Source organism: Microplitis mediator, chromosome 7 (genome assembly GCF_029852145.1).
Source record: "Microplitis mediator isolate UGA2020A chromosome 7, iyMicMedi2.1, whole genome shotgun sequence".
In the NCBI taxonomy this organism is placed as follows: domain Eukaryota; kingdom Metazoa; phylum Arthropoda; class Insecta; order Hymenoptera; family Braconidae; genus Microplitis; species Microplitis mediator.
Genome location: NC_079975.1, coordinates 22,946,481 through 22,968,831, shown reverse-complemented (window position 1 = coordinate 22,968,831; position 22,351 = coordinate 22,946,481). Strand labels below are relative to the sequence as shown.

Genomic DNA, 22,351 nt, shown 5'->3' with positions numbered 1-22,351 from the left:
GTTGACGTATATATATATTTATACATATGTATGTATATTTTTTTTTTAGTTATTTAAAATATTACAAAGACGAGAAAATAAATTGTGGGGAGGTAATAAAGTCAGTGAATAAATAATCTTAAATTAAATATTTTAAATGTAAGACCTGGTACTTGATCAGGGAACTAGTACTCGATTACTTCATATATTTGTATATCTATATTTAGTGGGTCTGCGAATAAGAACGAATTTTTTTAATTGTAAGTTTTCGAAGTATTTGAAAATTTCGGAATTATTCAAAAAAAAAATTTTAATGACTTGAGGCGTTTTTTAAATTGGGTTCATTTTTGTCCAGGTTTAAATTAATTTTGCTAGTATATATATAATGATAATGTATACTTTATATATATTGTATGTATAGATATTAGATATACCAACAATAGTAATTTAAACCGGGATTAAAAATGAAACCGGTTGAAAAAATTGATTCAAAGTTGGGTATTTTTTTCGATAATTCAAATTTTTGTTGGGAGGAAATCGAGCTCAGAATTTCAGATAAATTTTTTTTTAGTTATTTTGAAAACTGCGGAAAAAAATGTAAGCAAAAGTTAGTACATAGAAAGTAACTCGAAGTCACCAGTAGGATTCGATAGCTTTTACTTTTGATGAAAGTAAAAAATTACTCTCATTAGTAAAATAAACTGAAATTTTTGACTTATGTCGAAAGTAAAAGCTGTTTTACCTATTAATAGTTTTGGGTTATTTTTCACCAAGTGATTATAACTAAATTTTGAGACCCTTTTTCCCGGGTAAAAGCTCTCCATTAAATAAAAATTGAACATTTGAAAACCTATCAGTTTTCTCGATTCAAATCGAGTAATTTGAAAAATTACAAATAATTTGATAAACTTTCGGATAATTCAAAAATTTCAAATTATCCGGAAAGTTAAAAATAATTTGGGAACTTATGGATAATTCGAAAAATTGACGAATATCCGAAAAGTTACAAATAATTCGAAAAATTTCACATGAACCAAAAAGTTACTAATAATTCGACAAACTTTCAGGTAATTTAAAAATTGAATAATTCAAAAACTTCAAATTATCCGAAAAGTTACAAATAATATAGAAACTTTCGGTTAATTCGAAAATTGAATAATCCGAAAAATTTTGAATTATTCGGAAGTTACAAAAAATTTGAAAACTTTTTAATAATTCAAAAATTGACGAATAATTCGAAAAATTTCACATGAACCGAAAAGTTACAAATAACTCGACAAACTTTCGGATAATTTAAAAATTGAATAATTCGAAAAGTCACAAATAATTTGAAAACTTTTCCGAACTCGATTCGCATGCCCCTAATATTTAGTAAAATATATCAAATATAAATATACAAATATATGAGTGATCGGGTACTAGTTTCCTGATTAGGTAATGAGTCTCTTACCTAAACAGTAAAAAAAAAATTTTTTAAATACATTTATTGGAGATAATCGATTAATTGATAACCAACAAACAATCGTCCTATTTAATTAATGAATTAATTAAATACATAAAATAGTGTTATAATAATGTCGGTATTTCATATTTATAGAATTAAAATTTTAAAAATCAAGTAAACTAGAAATAAATAAAAATAATTCTCTCTCTCTCTCTCTCTCCTTTATACGTCACAATAGTTTATTGAGATAAATAAATTTGATATGTATTATATTATTAATTATTTAATACACTATCAAATTTAATAATCGCATAATAATAATAATAATAATAATAATAATAATAATGATAATTATTATAATAACAATAATAAATATAATAATAGTAATTGTAATAATAGAAAAAAAGTAAATCATTCAAATAATATTTCATTACAGACAAAATATTTCATTATCAATCACAAATTTTTATTTTAATAAATTTATTATTATTATTATTATATTTATTTTTCTTTTAAATTTTAAATTTTGCAGATTACGCACTTGGTATAAAATTTTTTTTTAAATTATGGACTTTCTGGATCTGCTTGGTGCTAAACTTGTTAGAGTTGACATTAATAAGTTGATAATTATAATTTTTTTGTATTTAAAAATTACAAAAAAATATTTCAGTACAATTGACTTGACAATTTTTGATAACAATAAAATTGTAATTAAAATTACCACGTGATTAAAAATTATGAAAATAATTTTTACAAGTATATAAATATGTGAAACCAAATTAATATGAATTTATTTTAAAAATAAATTATTTAAATTTTCAAATTTTCAAATTAAATTATAAAATTTCAAATTTTTTGCCTCCCCGCCTAGGATTAGCAGGCGAATAAAAAAATGTTATATAAATAAAAAAAAAAAAAAAAATGAAAACAGAGAAAAAAAAATAAAGCTTGTCAATAATTGTAATAATTAAAATATCTTTTTATTAAGAATAATAATTAAGTTTTTATTTTATCGTCTAATTAAAATTTTTTTTTCAAGGTGCGAGTGTGGAAATAATTGGATTTTTTTTTAAAAAAGCCTTTGATTGTATTAAATTTTTTTATATGATTAATTTTAATTAGTAACAGCTGATTAATTACAAATTAATTATGATAAAATTTTAAGAAGCTCAGGATTTTAATTAATTTTCAATACCCTGTTTAAAAAATACGATTTAAAAAAATTCATACTCCCGCGTAATATAAAAAAAAATAAAATATCGTAGGAAATATAGATATTGAAAAATATATAACAAATATGTGATATATTGTGACAAAATAATCAGTAGCATATATATGTTTTTCATATATTAAGTATATACACATAATTTCTTACATAATTAATCTTATATTATTGTTACAATTTATGTGTTGAAAATTTATGAATGTTTATATATATATTTTAACATATATGTAAATAATATATGATACTTAATATATATAATCATTTATAGAAGCGTCGATATAACGATTTTTCATACGAAATATTAAACATTCATAAGAAGTAGCATTTGAAATATTTAATAAAATTAATTTTTTATCGTATTTTTTTAAATCAGGGTATTTTTAACTACTGGGTAAGCTGCCACTTGCTCATTGATTATTTATTTTATTTTAAAAATTAATATAAAATATATCCGCGGAAAAAGAAAAAGATTTAAAGTAACATCAGTAATTATTGTAACATGATAGATTTTTTTTTATGTTCAATATAATTCAAATTTTGGTCGGAGGTAAATAGAGTTCGGACACGAATCTACGAAATAATTACTGTTGGTTACTTAAAAAAAATTAAGTTGAACATTAAATAAAAATTAAATATTCGAAAGATGATCAGAATTTTCTCACACTTGTTTCAAGTCTTTTTAGCAGATGTTGTTTTTTATGACACAAATTTCTAATTGTTCTGTCAAGATCGCCTTATCGATAGGTCAAAAAACAGCTTCAAAACTGCTATCTGATAGATGTCACAAAACCGTGTGCTATTTGGGCAATTAGAAAATTTTCTAATAATTCAAATTATTCGATTCGATTCAAACACGATTCGTACCCCCATAATATTTTTAAATAATCACATTATATCTCAACATAAAATTATGCTATAATTTTTTGATTACCCGACCAACTCAATATTCATTTAAAACAAATTTTATTATTTCTATTATAAAAATCTTTTAAATCCGAATAAAATTTTAACAGAAGGGTCAAATTGGCGGTAGATTTTTAAAAGAAAATGTCATTCGACGTAATAAATTATCTGTAAAGAAAGTTTTGAATTCAAATTTCCCACTTAATTTAATAGTTTTATTACCTCAGGACTCATCATATCAAGAAACTTTAAATTAAATTATGCAAAGAATTTCTTTTTTTTTTTTTTTTATTCCATTAATAAATACACCGACCCATGAAAAATTTGTGAAAGCTGAAACATTTAAATATTTTTCCTCACATTGCAATAAAAAATTTTTTTTCTAATTTTCAAAGCTTGAAGGAAAAGATTTACGACAAATGGAGATATTGACATATTGCTAAATTTATAAAACTGTTAAGTAATTAAGCAATTTATCTATTTCATTATTATTATTATTACCAACTTTTTTTTCTTTTAGAATTCCGGTTTGTTGATATATTTATAACCCGTAGGCAGGAGAGAATGTGAAAAGTTATTTATAATAAAGTATTAAATAAGAAATATATAAACGCTCATCATCTCGATATAAATATGTGTCAACAGTTTTCTATGATTTCTATACTCATATGAATACTTTCATACATTTAAATTTACAAATAAATAAGAATATATATATACTATTATTTATAAAAGAAAAAACTTTACTACAGATTATTATTTTATTTATTTAATTTTATTATAACAATCTTATAAAAAATATTAAACAATTAATTTAATAATTATTCTAATTACAATTAATTAAAAATTTTATTTTTTTTCCAAAATGAGCAATAAATCCTATACATAAATATGTATAATATGTAAAGTATTTAAGTAATTACTTTCACATTTATTATGCAACTAATTCTTAATATAAATACTTATAATTTACGAGCAACCTACAGTCACTACGTGACTGCCCAAATATCACTACTAAATTTATAAAATACGCAGAAAAAAAGGATTTCTTGCCGCAAAAAATTTTAATTTGCACCAAGAAATTTTATGCATTATCAATTAAATACAAAAATTGTCTTGGGGCGAGAAAAGATTTTTTTGGTCAAGAAATAATTCCTTGCACCGAGTAATTTTTTCTAGTTCTAAATAAATTTTTGTTTTCAATTCACAATGCAAAAAATTTATTGGGGTAAGTCAAAATTTTCTTTAGGCGAGTAAAGATTTTTTGTGTCAATGAATCCATTTTTTTTCTATGCACACTTTTTTGGCTTTGAGAAGCTTCCAAAAACCAAAAGGGAGTATAAAAATCTGTCATTTTGGAATAAGTAACGCTATATAAATAATATAGCTATATATTCAGTGACATTCAGTCATATTTAGTGACAGAATAATTAAAGTATTAATTTATTCAAAGAAAATAAATATGATCGTCTTTTTTCCCGCGTAATTTAAATGTAATTCGAATGATATAGATAAATCTATTTATCTGAATACTTGGCAATTAAAAAGAGTTTAAAGTATGAAAAGGCACAAATTCAAGTCAAGACCTATCTAATGATACCAATTTCAATAACATTAATTAATTCTATCATATAAATATAGCGGGAACAAAATTTTCCTTATTCTCTTAATAATACAGATAATTAATTATTATTATTTATAAAAACAATTTTTTTAAACTTAAAAAATGACTAATTATCAAGTAAACAATTCAATAAAAAAAAATTTCATTTAATTTAATATTTAAATATTTAAGTAACTAATTAATGCAATGTCTTGTTAAATAAGTGAGTTTAATTTCCAGGTACAGACACCAGTCAAGTAAGAGCCGGTGCAAACATATATGGAAATTCAAACTAACGCTCTTATGCAACTGTATTTAATCAACAGGGTTTCGAAATTTGATTACCGGAGAATTAATAATTTTCTCTGTCGAACGTGAACATATAATACATATGTACTCATACATATATAAGTACATGTATGTAAACTTGGAATTGCATACTATGTGTTTGCACTTAACGATGGATTACTGCTTTCCGTAGTCATCGTGCTCTCTCTGAATTCATTTAAACACTTTTTAAAATGCTTTGAGCAAAAAGAAAACAACGAAGGTTGATCACAATTGCGACAAGCAGCTGCCAAATAAGAACAGCATTTCGAGCTCTCACGGCAACATGATGGCCATAATTCTGGACCAGCTACTGAACAATTGTAACAGTAGCAATCACCTGAAATTTTATTTCAACTGTTAGCATTTCAAAATTTTCATCAGTGTAAATGTAACAGACAAGACAATTTTTAAATTTCGTATTAAAAAATTAAATAATTAAAATAATGAAATTTAAAAAAATGCACGTACTGATTTTTGAATTTTCTAAACATACATTTTTTTATTTTTATTTTATTTTATTATTTAAAAGTTTTAAAAATTTTCGGATGCCCGCCAATTTTAACGAGTGTGAATTTAGCAGACATCAGACAAATTTAAAATTATAAATAATTTAAAAAATGCACTTATTAATTTTAAAATTGTCTGATGTCTACTGCATTCACACTCATCAATTTCACTGTCTTAAATTTTCAATGATAATTGTCATGAAAATTGATTTATTTTCGATTTCTTGACATTATTTTAAAAATTAAAACACAGTTTGTAATAATTACAATTTGATTATTTAAAAATATATGATTTGTACGCAGAAAAGAAAATTTCTTGGCTCCAGAAAATTTTTTTTCGCCTCGAGAAGTTTTTTATTTTCAATTTATAATAAAAAATTTTTCTTGTGGCGGGTAAAAATTTTTCGCGCCAAAAAATCCTTTTTTCTGTGTGTAATTAATCAAGATATTAACGTGGATTTAAATTCAAAAAATTTTTGAAACACAGTACCGCCTTTTTTTTAATCTTAATTTGTTTTTGGTAATTGCGAGTTTTCCAAAATCTTACTGTGCAATTTTTCATAATTACAAACTAATTTACCCCTGGAAAAAAAAACTTTAATTTAAATTCAGATTTTTCCATATCAGCTTCAAAATTAATATCATTCAAAATTAATTGGCTACTAGACAACAAAAAAAAAAGAATTTAAATGAAATAAAAAAAAAATTCATTGTGATTTTAATTTTTTTGACATTTATGACTAGAAATTAAAAGTTATGTATAAATAAGTTAATTTATATTTTGAATTTCAAACTGATATTAATAATTCAAAGTAATTTATTGTAATTAAAAGAAAAATAATTAATTTATGTGAGTAAATTAAATTGAATGAAGTGCATGCTAAGAATGTTGACTTCAACACCTCCGTAATCACATAAATTACAGTTTTGTTGAATTAATTTGAATTCAATATATGTAAATATATATCTATATCTATTTACATAAATTTATTTATATATATTATCTAATGAGAGCAGGATTTTATCCGACAAAAGTTATTGTAGGAGTGGCTACTGTCAAGGACGGAAAACATTGTGACGCAGAAAGTAACGATTCATAATTACAGGATGTACAAACATTTTTTGTTGCAATAAATACCGTCCATTGAGTTAAACACGTTCATTGAACAGACTAAATAAAATAGTAATTAATTAAAACAGGCAAATAATTTCTTACCGGCCGTAAAAAATAAAAATTTTTAAAATTAAACGCGTGATTACAGAAAATGGAAATTTAAATTACCGTCAGGACAATCAACAGATCTTCGTGCTTCGGCTCTTCTGCAATCGAGACCTTCATCACCTTTAGCACACGATACAGTTTCGTCAATTGAATTTTCTCCAAATATTTCACCCACACGTTTAAATGCTCCCGGTTCTGTGAAAAGTTTAACTAATTTTTCGAGAGTGCTTTCTGATTCTTTACTATTCATTTTATCACAAATACAATTTAAAAAATTTATTGAAAATAGTAGTATCAAAATTATGGATGATTTTTTATAGATAATCATTTTTTTATTTTAAAAAAAAATACAGTCTCTTTAAAACTCTTCGTAACACTCGTAATTGTAATGTAACTGGTATCTGATCAACTCCAAGCGATTCCTGATTCAACAAACGTAACATTTGGTGGGGGATTACCATGATTTTAAAACACGCAATCATTTTTATTTCTTATAGATATATATATATATATATATATATATATATATATATATATATATATATATATATATATACAATAAATTGTAGATATATAATAAATTTCGAGATCTTTTTACTTTTCCGGCGAAACTATTAGACTTATCACAAAATGTCACAAAATCTTTTTTGTAGACAATTTTATTCTTTACAAATTATCTCTGATAAAATTTTTCAAAATTTCGCATCGTTTTTTATTTATTTCCATTTTAATATCAAGCTCAGAAAAAAAGGAGTGTTCTGATCGATTTCAAGAGCTTGATATTAAAATGGAAATAACTAGGAAACAATAGGGAATTTTGAAAAATTTTATCAGAAATAATTTGTAGAAAATAAAATTGTCTACAAAAAAGATTCTATGACATTTTGTGATAAGTCTGATAGTTTCGCTGGAAATTTAATGGAAATTTGACTTCAAGATCCAATAACTTTTGGACAGATGAATTTATCAAAAAATGATAAGAGACTTTTTGTAGAGTTCAATTCCCTATGAAATTATTTCCTGAGCTTATCTATACAATGAGTCATTACCGATGTATATAAAATTACAAACATAAGAGCTCATCTTCTAACAGGAATCTGTTTCACTTTCCTGTAACTTTTTGATATGGGGTTTCGAGAAAAAAAAAAATAGTCGATTTGTTTTTTCAAAAAATTATACGGAAAATATTATTAGAAATGACAGAAGAAAATACTGTTAAAGTTTAAGCTCTTAATATTAATATTAACAACCGCGTTATCACAAATTTTGATTCCCCATTTAAATAACATGGGAAAATTTTTTTCTTAAGCGTAAAATTCTATCATCCATCAGGGAATCAGTGTATTGAAAAAATCAATGAATATTTATGTTGGAAATTGAACGCACTACAAAAAAAGTCTCTTATCATTTTTTGATAAATTTAATTCTTAAAAAATTATTCAGTCAAAGTTCAATTCATGGGAAATTTTAGTAGTATTTGAATCTTTTCGTGAAACTATCACTTATCTTCAAATGTTACAAGACTTTTTTTGTACATCGTTTTAATTCCCACAACTTAAGTGTCCGCGGCCATTAAAAAATTCATTAATGTTTAAATCAACAAGTAAAAGATTCAAATAAAAATATTTTAAAATATGAGTGTAAATGTACGAGACACAATTTTTTAATTACATATAAAAAAATTAAATAATTAAATTAATAAAATTAAAAAAAATTGCGTGTACTGAATTTTGAATTTTCTAAGCATGCATTTTTTTATTTTTACTTTAGAAAAATTTAAGTTTATTATTTCAAAAATTTCAAAAATTGTCAGATGTCCGCCAACTTTAACGAGTGTGAATGTAGCAGACGTCAGACAAATTTAAAATTATAAATAAATATAGTAAATAATTTTAAAATCGATATTTACAAAAAATGCACTTATTAATTTTAAAATTTTTTAAATGCGCACTTGTTTTTAAATTTAATTTGATTAATTATTTGCTCTATTTATTTATAATTTTAAATTTGTCTGATGTCTACTACATTCGCGCTCATTTTTAAAAATGATAGTAAAGTATGAGTGTGATTGTAGCAGACAAATTTAAAATTATAAATAAGTAAAGTAAATACTAAAAAAATATTATTTTAAAAAATGCACTTATTAATTTCAAAATTTTTTTAATGAACATTCTTTTAAAAATTTTACTTTATTAATTATTTACTCTAATTATTAATAATTTTAAATTTTTCCAATGTCTGCTACATTCACACTCGATAGTAAAGTTATCGAACATCTGACAATTTTTAAAACTTGAAATAATAAACTTAAATTATTATAAAGTAAAAATAAAAAATTGCATGCTTAGAAAATTCAAAATTTAGTACACGCATTTTTTTAAATTTTCTTAATTCAATTATTTAATTTTTTTATATGTAATTCAAAAATTGTATGTCTGCTACATTACACTCATATTTTAAAATATGTTTCTTTGAATCTTTTACTTATTCCCGCTCATTTTTAAAATTCATGTCAACAAATTTTCAAAAATATTTTCGCGCTCATCAACTTTTTTTAAAATCACAATCAATTTATTAAAAAAAAAATAAATAATCTGGTCCGCAACTTCGTCATAAAAATTTGAATAAATAATTTATTTCCCGCGTAATCAGAAGTGCCACCAGAATTATATTATTATTATTTAAAAATAAAAGACAAAATTATCTGAATGTTGGTAATCTTGAATAAAACAGAATTTGTTCGTAAATATTACGCAATCGTGCGGTTTCCATGGAAAATTGAGCGCGTAAAAATCATCACGCAGATGTGATTGCTAAGAGATTAAGTAAATAAGCGATCGTAATCGCATTATTATTATTATTTAAAAAAATAATAATAATATAAGTGTGTAAGTTAATAACAATAGTGTTTATAATATAGTAAACAAAAAAAAGTACATTGTATGTAGCTGATAGTGTGTCTCGAGAGGAAAGAGAAGAGAAATGTCAAAATGGCGTCACATCAGGACGCTTGGTATCTTTCATTATTGGGTTTAGCTGAAAATTTTCGTACATCAAACCCTCAAAATATAAAAGCTTGTATACAATGTTTGCAAGCTGTTTTTTTTTTCAAACCACCACCGAAAGTTGAAGCCAGGACACATCTTCAACTTGGTAACATTTTACTTACGCACACTAAAAACATTGACCTGGCGCGATCTCACCTGGAACAAGCGGTCAGTTGTCATTTTTATTTATTATTTATCTCTTTTATTTATTACTCTTATTATTATTTATTTATTTTATTATTATTTCTTATTATTTTTGTACTTTTTTGGTCTTTTATTAGTTTTTGTTTAGACAACTTTTCAAAATTCCTAACCTATTGTATTGTTTATTAAGCAGATTAATGGCGCATACTTCGCGCTATTAATTTTATTTAGAAAAAATATAAAAAAAAAAACTACTCACTAATTAATTATTCGAGTAATTACGCAGCAAAAGTATTTTAATAACGAAAATTTATTTATTAAAGATTTTAATTTTATGGTCAATTAAATTTACATTTTAAATAGACGTCCGAAATTTTGTTTTTCTATTTGAAAATTAGATTGTAAATAAATGTGACATAAAAATTTTTTAAAGTTTTTGATAAACATTTTTGTAAATTTTTTTTATTAATTTTTAAAAATAATAAAAATTTAAAAAAATATATGAGACCTGAGTTTTATTGTTTTTATCAAAAATTGCAGTGATCTTAAAGTTAGCAGACAGTTCAAAATTTCCGGATTTTTTTTTAAACAATTCAATTTAAATTTAAAAAATATGCACATGTAGAAAATTTTAAAAACTACAGGTGCAATTTTTTCAAATATTTATTATTTAAACAGAAGTCCAAAAATTATTAGACGTCGGCTAACTTCAGTATCATAAAATTGCAAATATATTTTTTAAAAATGAGTATAAATTTTTTTTACAGTAAATATTTCATTTAAATAAAATATCTAATTAATTTTAATTAAAAAAATATTTAGTTTGTAAGAATAATTTTTTTTTGCTGTGTAAATAAAAGTAAATAATTTATTTTAATTTTTAGTGGGGACTAAGTCAAAATATGAAAACATTTGATGATGTTAAATTTGAAGCTGCTAGTATTGTAGCCGAATTATATAAACAACAGGACTCAAATCATTGTATGCCAATACTTAGAGAAGCAATTAGACTTTCAACTCAAAATGTTTACTGGCATTGTAGACTTATTTTTCAACTCGCAGTAAGTATGAGGAATAAAAGTTTCAATAATTTATACCAACAACTAGGGTACAAGTTTTTGACAATTAAAACTTCGTTTTAATTAACAGAAAAGTATTAAGTAAAAATGTACCTGAAGATCGGAACGTTTTCGCTCAACCAGCGAAAAATTTATGCAATTTAACTGCTTAAGAAGTAGTTGGGGGCCTGCAAGTTTGCCTAACAAACTATCGTGTACACGAAACATTTCTAAAATCTAGATCCAGTAGATTTCTTACTTTTCATTTTGTTTTTTTACTTTCGTTTCGCGAAAAACGTTCCGATCTTCGGATACATGAATAAAATTTCTATTGCAACAGTGTGGTAAAAGTATCTTTGAACACATTTTTAAAATAATGTGTCATTGCATCTTTTACAAATTATTTTTATTCGTGTTAAAAACTGGGCCTCAAGTGCCTAAAATCGGTACCTCTGCCCTTGCATGTAAAAAAAATTCGTTCCAAAAAAGTTCGAGATGTAGAACTTGGAAACTTGACACAGATTGAAGATCGAGTGGAACTTTTACGGAATTTTTGTAATTTTTATATTAAAAAAACAAAGTTTTTAGTTATCTAGGACTTTATATACAGCCGACTATCCCTTATAAGTCTGCCCTTTATGAGCCTCTTCCCCTCAGCCGGGAGTTACTGAGTCCAAAAAAACTTCCCCGCTTAACCACTCGAAGGAATTTTGTAGCAGACATCCCGTTATAAGCCTCCTTCAAAATTCTCTAAATTATAAATTAACAGTAGGAACAAAATATCAAAATTAATAATGAAAATTTATTATCTCCGCGGAGAATAATTTAATCATTAATAAGTAAAATATAATTTACTCATAATTATAATCATCAATTCCAACATTGGAATACTCCAACGATTCCAGTCTAAATCACTAAGAATAAAAAAACGTTCATAAAAAGTTCAAAATTTGAGGTTTTTTAATTTTTTCTAAACCAGGGTAAAACGTAAAAATATATTTTGAGAAACGGGTTTTAAAAACCTTCTTTTTTTGTTCAAATTTCGCTTGTATAAAATTCTAGATAAATTTTTTTTTTACCATCAAAATTACAATTTCCCAAAAAGTTCAACTCAAAGTTATAATCCGTCTCAAGTTTAAAAGTTCCACATTTCGAACTTTTTCCATCCACTATAAAATTTAAATTTAAATATTCATGGCATTAAAAAAAATTTTAGTCACTAATCAGGTCTTTAATTTAACAAAAAAAAGATACTAAAATAATTATATTTTTCCACAGCAAATCCATGCATCCGAAAGAGATTTTATAGCAGCAAATAGTTTACTAGAAATGGGTAGCGAGTATGCCCAAGTAAACAACGCCAATTATACCCGAGTTTTATTTATTTTAAGTCGATGTATGCTGTTGCTAATCGACAAAAAATTTTCCGAAGTTCATCCGTTGTTCCACATGGCCAGTCGGTACGTCGACGGCTGGGAGGGAAGTCATTATCAAAAAGAATACCTCAAAGTATACTTGTTAGTACTGCAAGTGTGTTATTTCTTAATGTTGGGTCAAGTGAAAAGTGTTAAATTATTTTTAAAACAATTGCAACAAAGTATACAGACAATAATGTCCCCAACTTGGCCGTCAGACGAAGTTGTTACCAGTGCGAGTACCAGCGACATGTTTATATGGATGCCAAAGGAACATTTGTACGTTTTAGTTTATCTTGTTACTGTAATGCATTCAATGCAAGCCGGTTATATGGAGAAGGCCCAAAAGTATACCGACAAAGCACTTACGCAAATTCAAAAGCTTAAAAGTACTGACAACAAACCTATACTATCAGTCTTTCAACTTATGCTGCTAGAGCATATAGTGATGTGTCGGCTAGTCATGGGTAATAAAAGTACTGCGCTCGCTGAAATAGCCGAGGCCTGTCAGCTTTGCAGGACGCAGCCTAAATTATTAAAAGGACATGAATCGCAGCTGCATACTCTCCTTGGTCTCTACGCGATGTCGATGAATTGTATGGAGGCTGCTGAGGCGCAATTTTCAGCGGCACTTCAAACATCTCAGGAAAAAGAACTCTGTACGTTTGCGAATCTTAATTTGGCGATTGTTTATTTGAGAACGAAGAGAGATAAAGATCTCGGCAGTCTTATGGAGAGAATAAATCCTGAAGCGTTACATTCACACTCCCTGCAAGCTGCTGCTTATTACGTACAAGGTCTCCAGGCATTTTTTGGCGCGAGATACAACGAAGCTAAAAGATACCTCAGGGAAACATTAAAAATGGCCAATTCGGAGGATCTTAATAGACTAACGTCGTGTAGTTTAGTACTTCTAGGTCATATTTTTTTATCTCTTGGTAATGAACGTGAGTCAATGAATATGGTCACGCCTGCTAATCAGTTAGCTTCGAAAATACCTGATGTTCATGTGCAATTATGGGCCACGGCGATACTTAGAGGTTTATTTCAATTATTATTTTTTTTTTTTTATTACTAGACATTAGGGTGACAATTAATTTGGTAATTTTATTTTAAAAAATGAGCAGTCATTAAATTTTTTAATAGTATATTATGACACTAGGTCGGAAAGTTGGATTTCCTGGCGGATGTGATATGAAGGCTGAGGTTTCAATATCACGTACGTCGAGTATTCAGTTTCTGGCCGGGGTCGTATATTTTTCTTGTTCCCCAGCCGAAAGTGCGTTGAATTAATTAACATTCGGGGCAAAGACGAGGAGGGGGGGGGTGACTCTGCTGGTTGGGGCGGGCATCAAAAACGCATTAAACGATTAAAAAAAATAATTAAATGAAATTGACAGGCGCATTGGTAACTATTTTGACGCATGCGCTGGCGTGAATTTGTCATGAGTGAATGTAGCAGAACATCAGACAAATTTAAAATTTTAAATAGAGTAAATAATTGAAAAAAAAATATTTGAAAAAAATGCACTTGTTATTTTGAAAATTTTTTTAATGCGCATTTTTTAAAAATTTTATTTTATTAATTATTTAGTCTATTTATTAATTTAGAATTTGTCGGATGTCTGGGACATTCACACTCATAATTTGTCAGACATGATTACTTTTAATAATTGATAAATATGAAGGAAAATGTAAATATGTAAAAAATTAAAAATGCACATGTAAAAAATTAAAAAATCTGTATGTGCATTTTTTTTAATTTCGAATTTTTTTAAGTCTTAAATTATTTATTTGTAATTAAAAAACTTCGGTGTATTTGCGCTAAAACTGAACCATACAAAATAAGCGCACTCTAGTGACAACTTTCTGTACTGCGAGCTGGCCACAAAAGTGGCACTTTTTAGAGAGTAATGCGTCCAGAAAGACCGCACTTTCGGCATGGGGAGTAAAAAAAATAATTTTTACATTAAAATTAATTATTTTTAATGACAATAAAGTTAGCAAACATTTAACAATTTTTGGATTTTTTTAAGAAAGACATGAATATTAAAAAAATATTTTGAAAAATTGCACGTATAGTTTATCAAATTTTCGACATGTGCATTTTTTTAGAAATATTTTTTTTCCATTATTTATCTGTTAAAATTTTTTTTTTTAATTTCAAATGTCTGCCAACTTTACTACCATTTATTTTTATCTAAAAAAAAAAATGGTTCTAAAATTAACAGACAAAATTTCTCGATTTTTTTCTCGATTTAAATTTAAAAAAAGAAAATAATTAAAAATATGCACATGTAGAAAATTAACAAAACTAAAAATTTTTTTATAATTTATCGTGTTGAAAAAAAATCCAAAAAGTATAAAAAATTTTTCTTCGAATTTTTTTATGATCCTGAAGTTAGCAGACAGTTAAGAATTTTCGAATTTTTATTTCAACGACTTAATTTAAAAAAAAAATATAAATAAAAATATACACATGTAGGAAATTTAATAAACTATAAGTGCAATTTTTTCAAATATTTTTTTTTTTAATAATTTATTGTTTAAAAAAAAATCTAAAAATTATTGGACGTCGGCTAACTTCAGTATCATATTTTTTTACATGAGTAATTTATCGGCTTTTAAAAAATTAAATGAATAAAAAAACTTTTTTAAAATAATAGTCACCCTAGTGCACTAAAATAATAAAAATACCTAATAAATATATGATATAATTTATATTTCAGATCTGTACAGTAGAAACGGTGACCACAACCATGAAAACGAAGTGTATCAACTGCACTGTAGTTTTTCACAGACTTTACTGAAAGATCATTTTCAAAGTACCCAAATGCCCGAGCACACACTTATCCAGTGGACAACTGGTCCGATTCCCGCGTTACCCAGTAATCCACCAGCCTCGACATCGCGAGCTATTCTTTAATAATAAATCAGTAAATAAAATCCTATATAACATAACTTGCGAATTTTACTTAAATTCTCTAAGCGTAAGCTTTAAACTGCAATGCTAAAAAAATCGTTCCATCATAAAGACAATTCGAAATAACTAGGAACGGTAACGAGGCAGCTTTACGCTCTTTTTTTAAAATATTATTTTATTTTTTAATTTAAATATACGCGTACAAAATTCAATGCGTGGTCCAAATTGAATCGCGGAAACAGAGTGTCGATAACTTTATGTTTAAATTAAATGAAATAAATCTATATATATATAAATATATATTTTTTTTTAATAAAAAATTAATTTACGTACGAGAACATCTAGTACTGATCTCTCCATTGAATTAAATCCACTCTGTATATTAGTTATGAGTCAACAATAGATTTAAGTCGTGTAAGTAATATATATAAATATATATATAATAATAATAATTAACAGGACGAAAAATAAATAATCATATAGCCTGACGCGATTTTTACGTCTGTGGGGCCTTAAATGCGATTTAATGTGCGTGTTAAATACGAGAGTATGAATGACAAAATGTAAATATTTAATCGTTTTATTATGATGAGATAAAATAATAATAATAATTAATTTTTAAAAATGTATCTGAAGGTCGGAAGGTTTTTCGCGCAATGGAAATTAAAAATTTATGTAATGTAATTTTACTACTTAAGGGGTAGTTGGGAGTAGTCTGGAGTTTTCGGCTGACATACCAGCGCGGATGCGAAATTCAAAAATCTGGTTCCAGATTTTTTTCTTTTCGTTTTGTTTTTTTATTTTCGTCTCGCGAAAAACTTTCCGATCTTCAGGTACATAAAAAACGAGACACATTAAGGGTGTTCTCAGACAGTGACCCCGCTTTTCAAAAATTTTCAATGGCTCAATTGTCATAATTTTAGCAATTAATTAAATTATTAATTTAAAAAAGGACAATTTCGTCGAAGTATAGATTTGAAAAAAATTACTCAGTTGATATCAATTGGAAGTCAAACGAAATTTGGAAAATAAATTTCAGTGAAATCTTCGCCAATTTTATAATTCGAATTTTTTAATTTTCTTGGGTAAAATTTATTTACAAAATTTCGTTTAACTCCTAATAGATGACGACTGTGAATTTTTAAAAAAATTCTAAATCTTGGTGAAATTTTCCTTTTTTTAATTGAGGTTTGGTTTTTTTTTTTTTTTGATTAATTAATTAAACTTTAATACAGTCATGACAGTTAAGTCAGATGATCCTGATGTTGACAATTAAAAATTTTCGGATTTTTCTTAGATAAATCAATTTCAAAAAAAATAAAAATACAAATATGCACATGTAGGAAATTGAAAAAACTACAAGTACAATTTTTCAAAATATTTTTTTTTACAGTCCATCGTTTGGAAAAAAATTAAAAAACTAGACGTCTGCTAACTTCAGTATGACAAGTTAATAGACAATTAACAATTTTCAAATTTTTTTTTCAATTTAATTAAAAAAACTAAAAATATGCACATGTAGGAAATTAAAAAAACTACAAGTGCAATTTTTAAAACTATTTTTTTTTTCTGAATTTGACGTTTTTAAAAAAATTCAAAAATTATTAGACGGCTAATTATGATTTTTAAGTTGTCTAACTTAAGATGGCAATTAAAAGTTTTCAGATTTTTTTTTGCAAATTGATTACAAAAAAAAGAAAAACTAAAAATATGCACATGTAGGAAATTAAAAAAACTACAAGTGCAATTTTTCAAAATATTTTTTTTACAGTCCATCGTTTTGAAAAAAAATTCAAAAACTAGACGTCTGCTAACTTCAGTTTCACAAGTTGATAGAAAATTAACAGTTTTCGGATTTTTTTTTGAACAATTAAATTTAAAAAAAAAATAACTAAAAAAATGCACATGTAGGAAATTAAAAAAACTACAAGTGCAATTTTTTTAAATATTTTTTTTTATAGTCCATCGTTCTGAAAAAAAATTCAAAACTTATTAGACGTCTGCTAACTTCAGTATCAATGTCTGCATATTTTAAAAAAGTAGGGGAGGGCACTGTCTGAGAACGGCCTTAATAAATAAAATGTTTATAATAAAAGGTCTAATTATATTGAAATGAATTTTATAATAATTAATTTTTAGCAAAGAGATTAATTGAAAGATAAATTAAATTCAGTTATCAATTGTTTTCCAGTTTTAATTTATATACATATTAATATTAATTATAAATAATAATAATAAATGTTAATGAGTAGTGTGATGTGATGAATGAATGGTTCCTGATTTATCAATCTTGTACAGGCTGTTTTATCACAAATGTATGTATTTTTTAAGATAACAAATGAAAAATTATCTCACTGTTATTCTTCCTAATTACATTTATCCAAATTCCCTGTATATTTATTTTTATTTTTAAATAATTAACGACATTTATTAATTAATCATAAAATATTTTTATTAAACTTTTTCTTTTTTTTTACAATCATCTATAATTAACTTATCAATAACTCAGTTAATTAATTGTTAATAAATAATAATAATAAAAAAAATGTTTATTTTTAATTGTTATTATTATTGTAACTTTAGCGTCCCGTGGATATTTTATTTTAACGCCCGGTCGCAGACATTACGACTATTAAGTCGACTACGAATATAAATTAGGGCAATAATTCGCCTTTTAATAAAATCATCGAATATCAATTGTTAATTAATTATTTAACTTCTGTACCAAACTTGAGCCACTGACATACGTTTTACTTTTTTCTGTAGCTGCAGAAGTCCGTAAAGTAGAGCCTCTGCTGTTGGGGGACAACCTAAAAAAAAATTATTTTTATTTACTTGGAATTTTTATTTTTATTAAATTACTCATATATTTATTTTTAGTAATTAAAATTTTAAAATAAATGTTAAGTTTTAATGATAAAAAAATAAAATTGCAATTTATTTTTGTCAGTATTAATTTTAAAATTCAATTTTAAATAATTAATTTTAATTTGTAAATTTAAATAAAAATAATAAAATATTTTTATAAAAAAATTTTATGTATTATTCATCTTGATCACGTCCAGAATATATATGGAAATATATACAATTTATCACGGGTGTTATGGACAAATTGATTGATTAAGTAATCAAACATTTATTTTTTAAATGAAGTTTCGTCTCTTAATTTAAAAGTAAAAGCCTCTATACCCGCTCACTTTTCATTGGAGTGAAATTAAATCACTCAATATAAATGATTAAATAAAATGAAAAACCATAATTTTTTTTTTGTAGTTTTAAGTATTGGAAAAAAAATTTTAGTTTGAAGAATAATAACTACGTGACTGCCCAAATATCACTACTAAATTTATAAAATACGCAGAAAAAAGGATTTCTTGCCGCAACAAAATTTTAATTTGCACCAAGAAATTTTTTCTCACCTCCGGGCGGAAAGCGTCAACTTTCGTCCCGCTGTGCAAAACGAAGTTGCCGCTTTCCGCCTCCGTCGAGGAGAAAAATAGTATACACTCCTCGGGAAGTAAATAAGAAAGCCTCAGACCACATGTTTGTTGACCTCGGCTTCGCCTCGGCCAACAATTACATGTGATCTGAGACATTTCTTACTTTACTTCCCTAGGTGTGTAATATACTATTATGCATTATCAATTAAATACAAAAATTGTCTTGGGGCGAGAAAAGATTTTTTTGGTCAAGAAATAATTCCTTGCACCAAGTAATTTTTTCTAGTTCTAAATAAATTTTTGTTTTCAATTCACAATGCAAAAAATTTATTGGGGTAAGTCAAAATTTTCTTTTGGCGAGTAAAGATTTTTTGTGTCAATGAATCCTTTTTTTTTTTTCTATGCACACTTTTTTGGCTTTGAGAAGCTTCCTAAAACCAAAAGGGAGCATAAAAATCTGTCATTTTGGAATAAGTAACGCGATATAAATAATATAGCTATATATTCAGTGACATTCAGTCATAATTAGTGACAGAATAATGAAAGTATTAATTTATTTAAAGGAAATAAATACGACCGTCTTTTTTCCCGCGTAATTTAAATGTAATTTAAATGATATATATAAATCTATTTATCTCAATACTTGGCAATCAAAAAGAGTTTAAAGTATGAAAAGGCACAAATTCAAGTCAAGACCTATCTAATGATACTAATTTCAATAACATTAACTAACTCTATCATATCGATATGGCGGGAACAAAATTTTCCTTATTCTTTTAATAATATAGATAATTAATTATTATTAATTTTTAACATAAGCTCCTTGAGTGTACCCATAGTCGCTCACTAAAAGTTGTCATGTACCATTACTCGACCAACACATGGACCTATAGTCGCTCAAGACAATATCAATTAAACTATGATAAGTTTATTGATTTGGACAAATAATTTATAAATTATACTTCTTTATTCTTTCATAATATAAAATTTCATGAATTTTAAAAATATATTTAATAAGATTTAGTTATAACAATTCGAAAAAAATTTGACGTACCCTAAATTTAATCTAACGAATGAACGTTAAAGTAAAAAATGCCCGGCTGAGCGCGATTTTGAAAACAGTCACTTAATTTAAATTTATAATCTATTATAAAATAATTTGATGCATCATATTTTGATATATTTAGATTCACAAATAATTATTTATCAATAATCATGTTTTTAGTTGTAATTTTTTTTCTAAAAATTATAATAAACGCATTGAACAGTTGAAGTGAGCGACTAATGGTACTGAGCGGGTATAGGGGCTTTTACCTTAGTTTTTTTCAAGTTTTAAAAAAATTTCCTGTATTTTATTTTCTATATAAAAATTATTGATTAAAAATTAAAAAAATTCCTAAACTGGAAGATTAAATTTCACTAAAATAAAAATGATCATGAAGTTAGCAGACGTCTAATAATTTTGGGATTTTATTTTCGAAAGTAAATTGTAAAACAAAAAATATTTAAAAAAATTGCACTTGTAGTTTTTTAAATTGTCTGCATGTGCATATTTTTAGTTTTTTTTTTCTTCAAATTTAATTTTAAAAAATTTTAATTGTCTGCTGACTTCAGTATCATAAATAAAAGTGTAATTATGAATTATTTTTATTTATGATTAATTACCAGGTACGTAAATGTCCACAGGAATAACTCGATCACATCCTCGTACAACAGAGTAACTGTAATGATAATAACCACCACCATTTGCACAGCTGCCCATGGAAATTACCCACCTGGGCTCGGGCATTTGGTCGTAAACTTTTCTCAGAGCTGGTGCCATTTTATTAGTGAGTGTACCAGCGACGATGATAACGTCAGCTTGACGTGGTGATGCACGAAAGACAATTCCAAATCTGTCCATATCATATCTGGGTGCTGCGATGTGCATCATCTCGACAGCACAACAGGCCAAGCCGAATGTCAGTGGCCATAATGAACCTTTTCGTCCCCAATTAATTAAATCGTCAACACGCGCCAGTGCATATTCCGCGGCATTACTCGTACTTTGAAAAGGACTGTAAGGTTTTTTTGTTAATTTACTGACATCTTTATTTGAATCTTGAGTTTGAACAGAACTATCACGGACTTGTGTCACTGATGGCAATAATTCACTGCGAATAATTTTTAATCCATGCCCTAAATTACCTGGAAAATTAATTAATTTAAGTATGGATCAATAGTATTGTATATATTTATTTATATATATTTATAAAATGATCAATTGGTCATATTTATAAAACAAATGATACGCATTTTAATGAGTTATATAATTATAAATATAAATATTGTCATTGCATAGGTTACCGAGTTTTTAAATTTATACGTCATTGGTTTTACAAATAAAACAAATTTATGAATTTAAGAGGAAAAGTATTGGGAGTGTAGGGTAATTGTTTTTTATTACTTACGTCCGATAGCTGTAGACAGCATTTTTAAAAAATTTATTGCGTACAAAAGTACGCAAAATTTTTTTAAAGCTGATCAACACTTGAAAAAGAGAAGAAATAAAACACCGGAGGAAAAGGAGAGAAGACGAATCAATTGTTGATGGTAAGTTAGTTGTCTTTGATATTGAGAGATTTGACGTTCCTGCTGTGGATGAAACGAGCGAGGAATGAAATTTTTTGGTTCGCGCGGAATGATAATTCAAGTGATGGCGCGAAATTTAAAATGAAAATTTAATTCACGGACAAACACTAGAAACCTAAAATAGATAGTCTTTAGCGTTTTTTAAAACCTTAACAGAGGGCTAGAAATTTCGTATTTTCAAAAATTCTAATTCGTCTCCGAGAAAAATTGTTTTAAAATTCTCATTTACTCAACTAGTGCAACAAAGATAGTCCCGTTTATTTTTCTGAGTGTGAGAAAGAGGTCCGGTAGTGTATCCCCTTAACGTCAGCACTCCCCTTATGAGCATTTTGCTCACAGGACACTATTCAAATTATAGGATGTCGCTGTAGTGCGAGCGAGACACTAAAAAACACAGGAGTACTAAAGGGTTAACAGTAAATTACAAAAAAATGAATTTAAAAAATTATTAAATTTACTAATACGGCTCGGCCGCTCTCAC

The 22,351-nt window shown here is 26.0% G+C and overlaps 3 protein-coding genes across 3 annotated transcripts; 1 reads left to right on the top strand and 2 right to left on the bottom strand.

Moving 5' to 3' along the window:
- Positions 1–4,397: 4,397 nt before the first annotated feature.
- On the bottom strand, positions 4,398–7,637 carry LOC130671813 (uncharacterized). Its single transcript, XM_057475902.1, has 2 exons — positions 7,273–7,637; positions 4,398–5,821 (listed from the first exon to the last, which is right to left on the bottom strand). Exons 1-2 carry the CDS (start codon positions 7,538–7,540, stop codon positions 5,595–5,597), a joined length of 495 nt encoding a protein of 164 aa, XP_057331885.1. The 5' UTR covers positions 7,541–7,637; the 3' UTR covers positions 4,398–5,594.
- Positions 7,638–9,956: 2,319 nt separating this feature from the next.
- Positions 9,957–18,528, top strand: LOC130671162 (MAU2 chromatid cohesion factor homolog). The gene is made up of 4 exons (XM_057474884.1): positions 9,957–10,427; positions 11,288–11,464; positions 12,740–13,916; positions 15,606–18,528. Exons 1-4 carry the CDS (start codon positions 10,203–10,205, stop codon positions 15,800–15,802), a joined length of 1,776 nt encoding a protein of 591 aa, XP_057330867.1. The 5' UTR covers positions 9,957–10,202; the 3' UTR covers positions 15,803–18,528.
- Positions 18,226–21,847, bottom strand: LOC130671163 (NADH-quinone oxidoreductase subunit B 2). The gene is made up of 3 exons (XM_057474885.1): positions 21,690–21,847; positions 20,905–21,426; positions 18,226–18,609 (listed from the first exon to the last, which is right to left on the bottom strand). Exons 1-3 carry the CDS (start codon positions 21,709–21,711, stop codon positions 18,512–18,514), a joined length of 642 nt encoding a protein of 213 aa, XP_057330868.1. The 5' UTR covers positions 21,712–21,847; the 3' UTR covers positions 18,226–18,511.
- Positions 21,848–22,351: the final 504 nt, after the last annotated feature.

Excerpts from the sequence above, each read along its gene's own strand:
- LOC130671813 (XM_057475902.1), bottom strand. The coding sequence starts at position 7,540 with ATGATTATCTATAAAAAATCATCCATAATTTTGATACTACTATTTTCA. Across the intron at positions 5,822-7,272 it reads ATCTGTTGATTGTCCTGACG|GTGATTGCTACTGTTACAAT; the intron begins GTAATTTAAATT and ends ATAAAATTTCAG.
- LOC130671163 (XM_057474885.1), bottom strand. The coding sequence starts at position 21,711 with ATGCTGTCTACAGCTATCGGAC. Across the intron at positions 21,427-21,689 it reads GCTGTCTACAGCTATCGGAC|GTAATTTAGGGCATGGATTA; the intron begins GTAAGTAATAAA and ends TTAATTTTCCAG. Across the intron at positions 18,610-20,904 it reads TGTGGACATTTACGTACCTG|GTTGTCCCCCAACAGCAGAG; the intron begins GTAATTAATCAT and ends ATTTTTTTTTAG.
- LOC130671162 (XM_057474884.1), top strand. The coding sequence starts at position 10,203 with ATGGCGTCACATCAGGACGCTTGGTATCTTTCATTATTGGGTTTAGCT. Across the intron at positions 10,428-11,287 it reads GATCTCACCTGGAACAAGCG|TGGGGACTAAGTCAAAATAT; the intron begins GTCAGTTGTCAT and ends TTTAATTTTTAG. Across the intron at positions 13,917-15,605 it reads GGCCACGGCGATACTTAGAG|ATCTGTACAGTAGAAACGGT; the intron begins GTTTATTTCAAT and ends TTTATATTTCAG.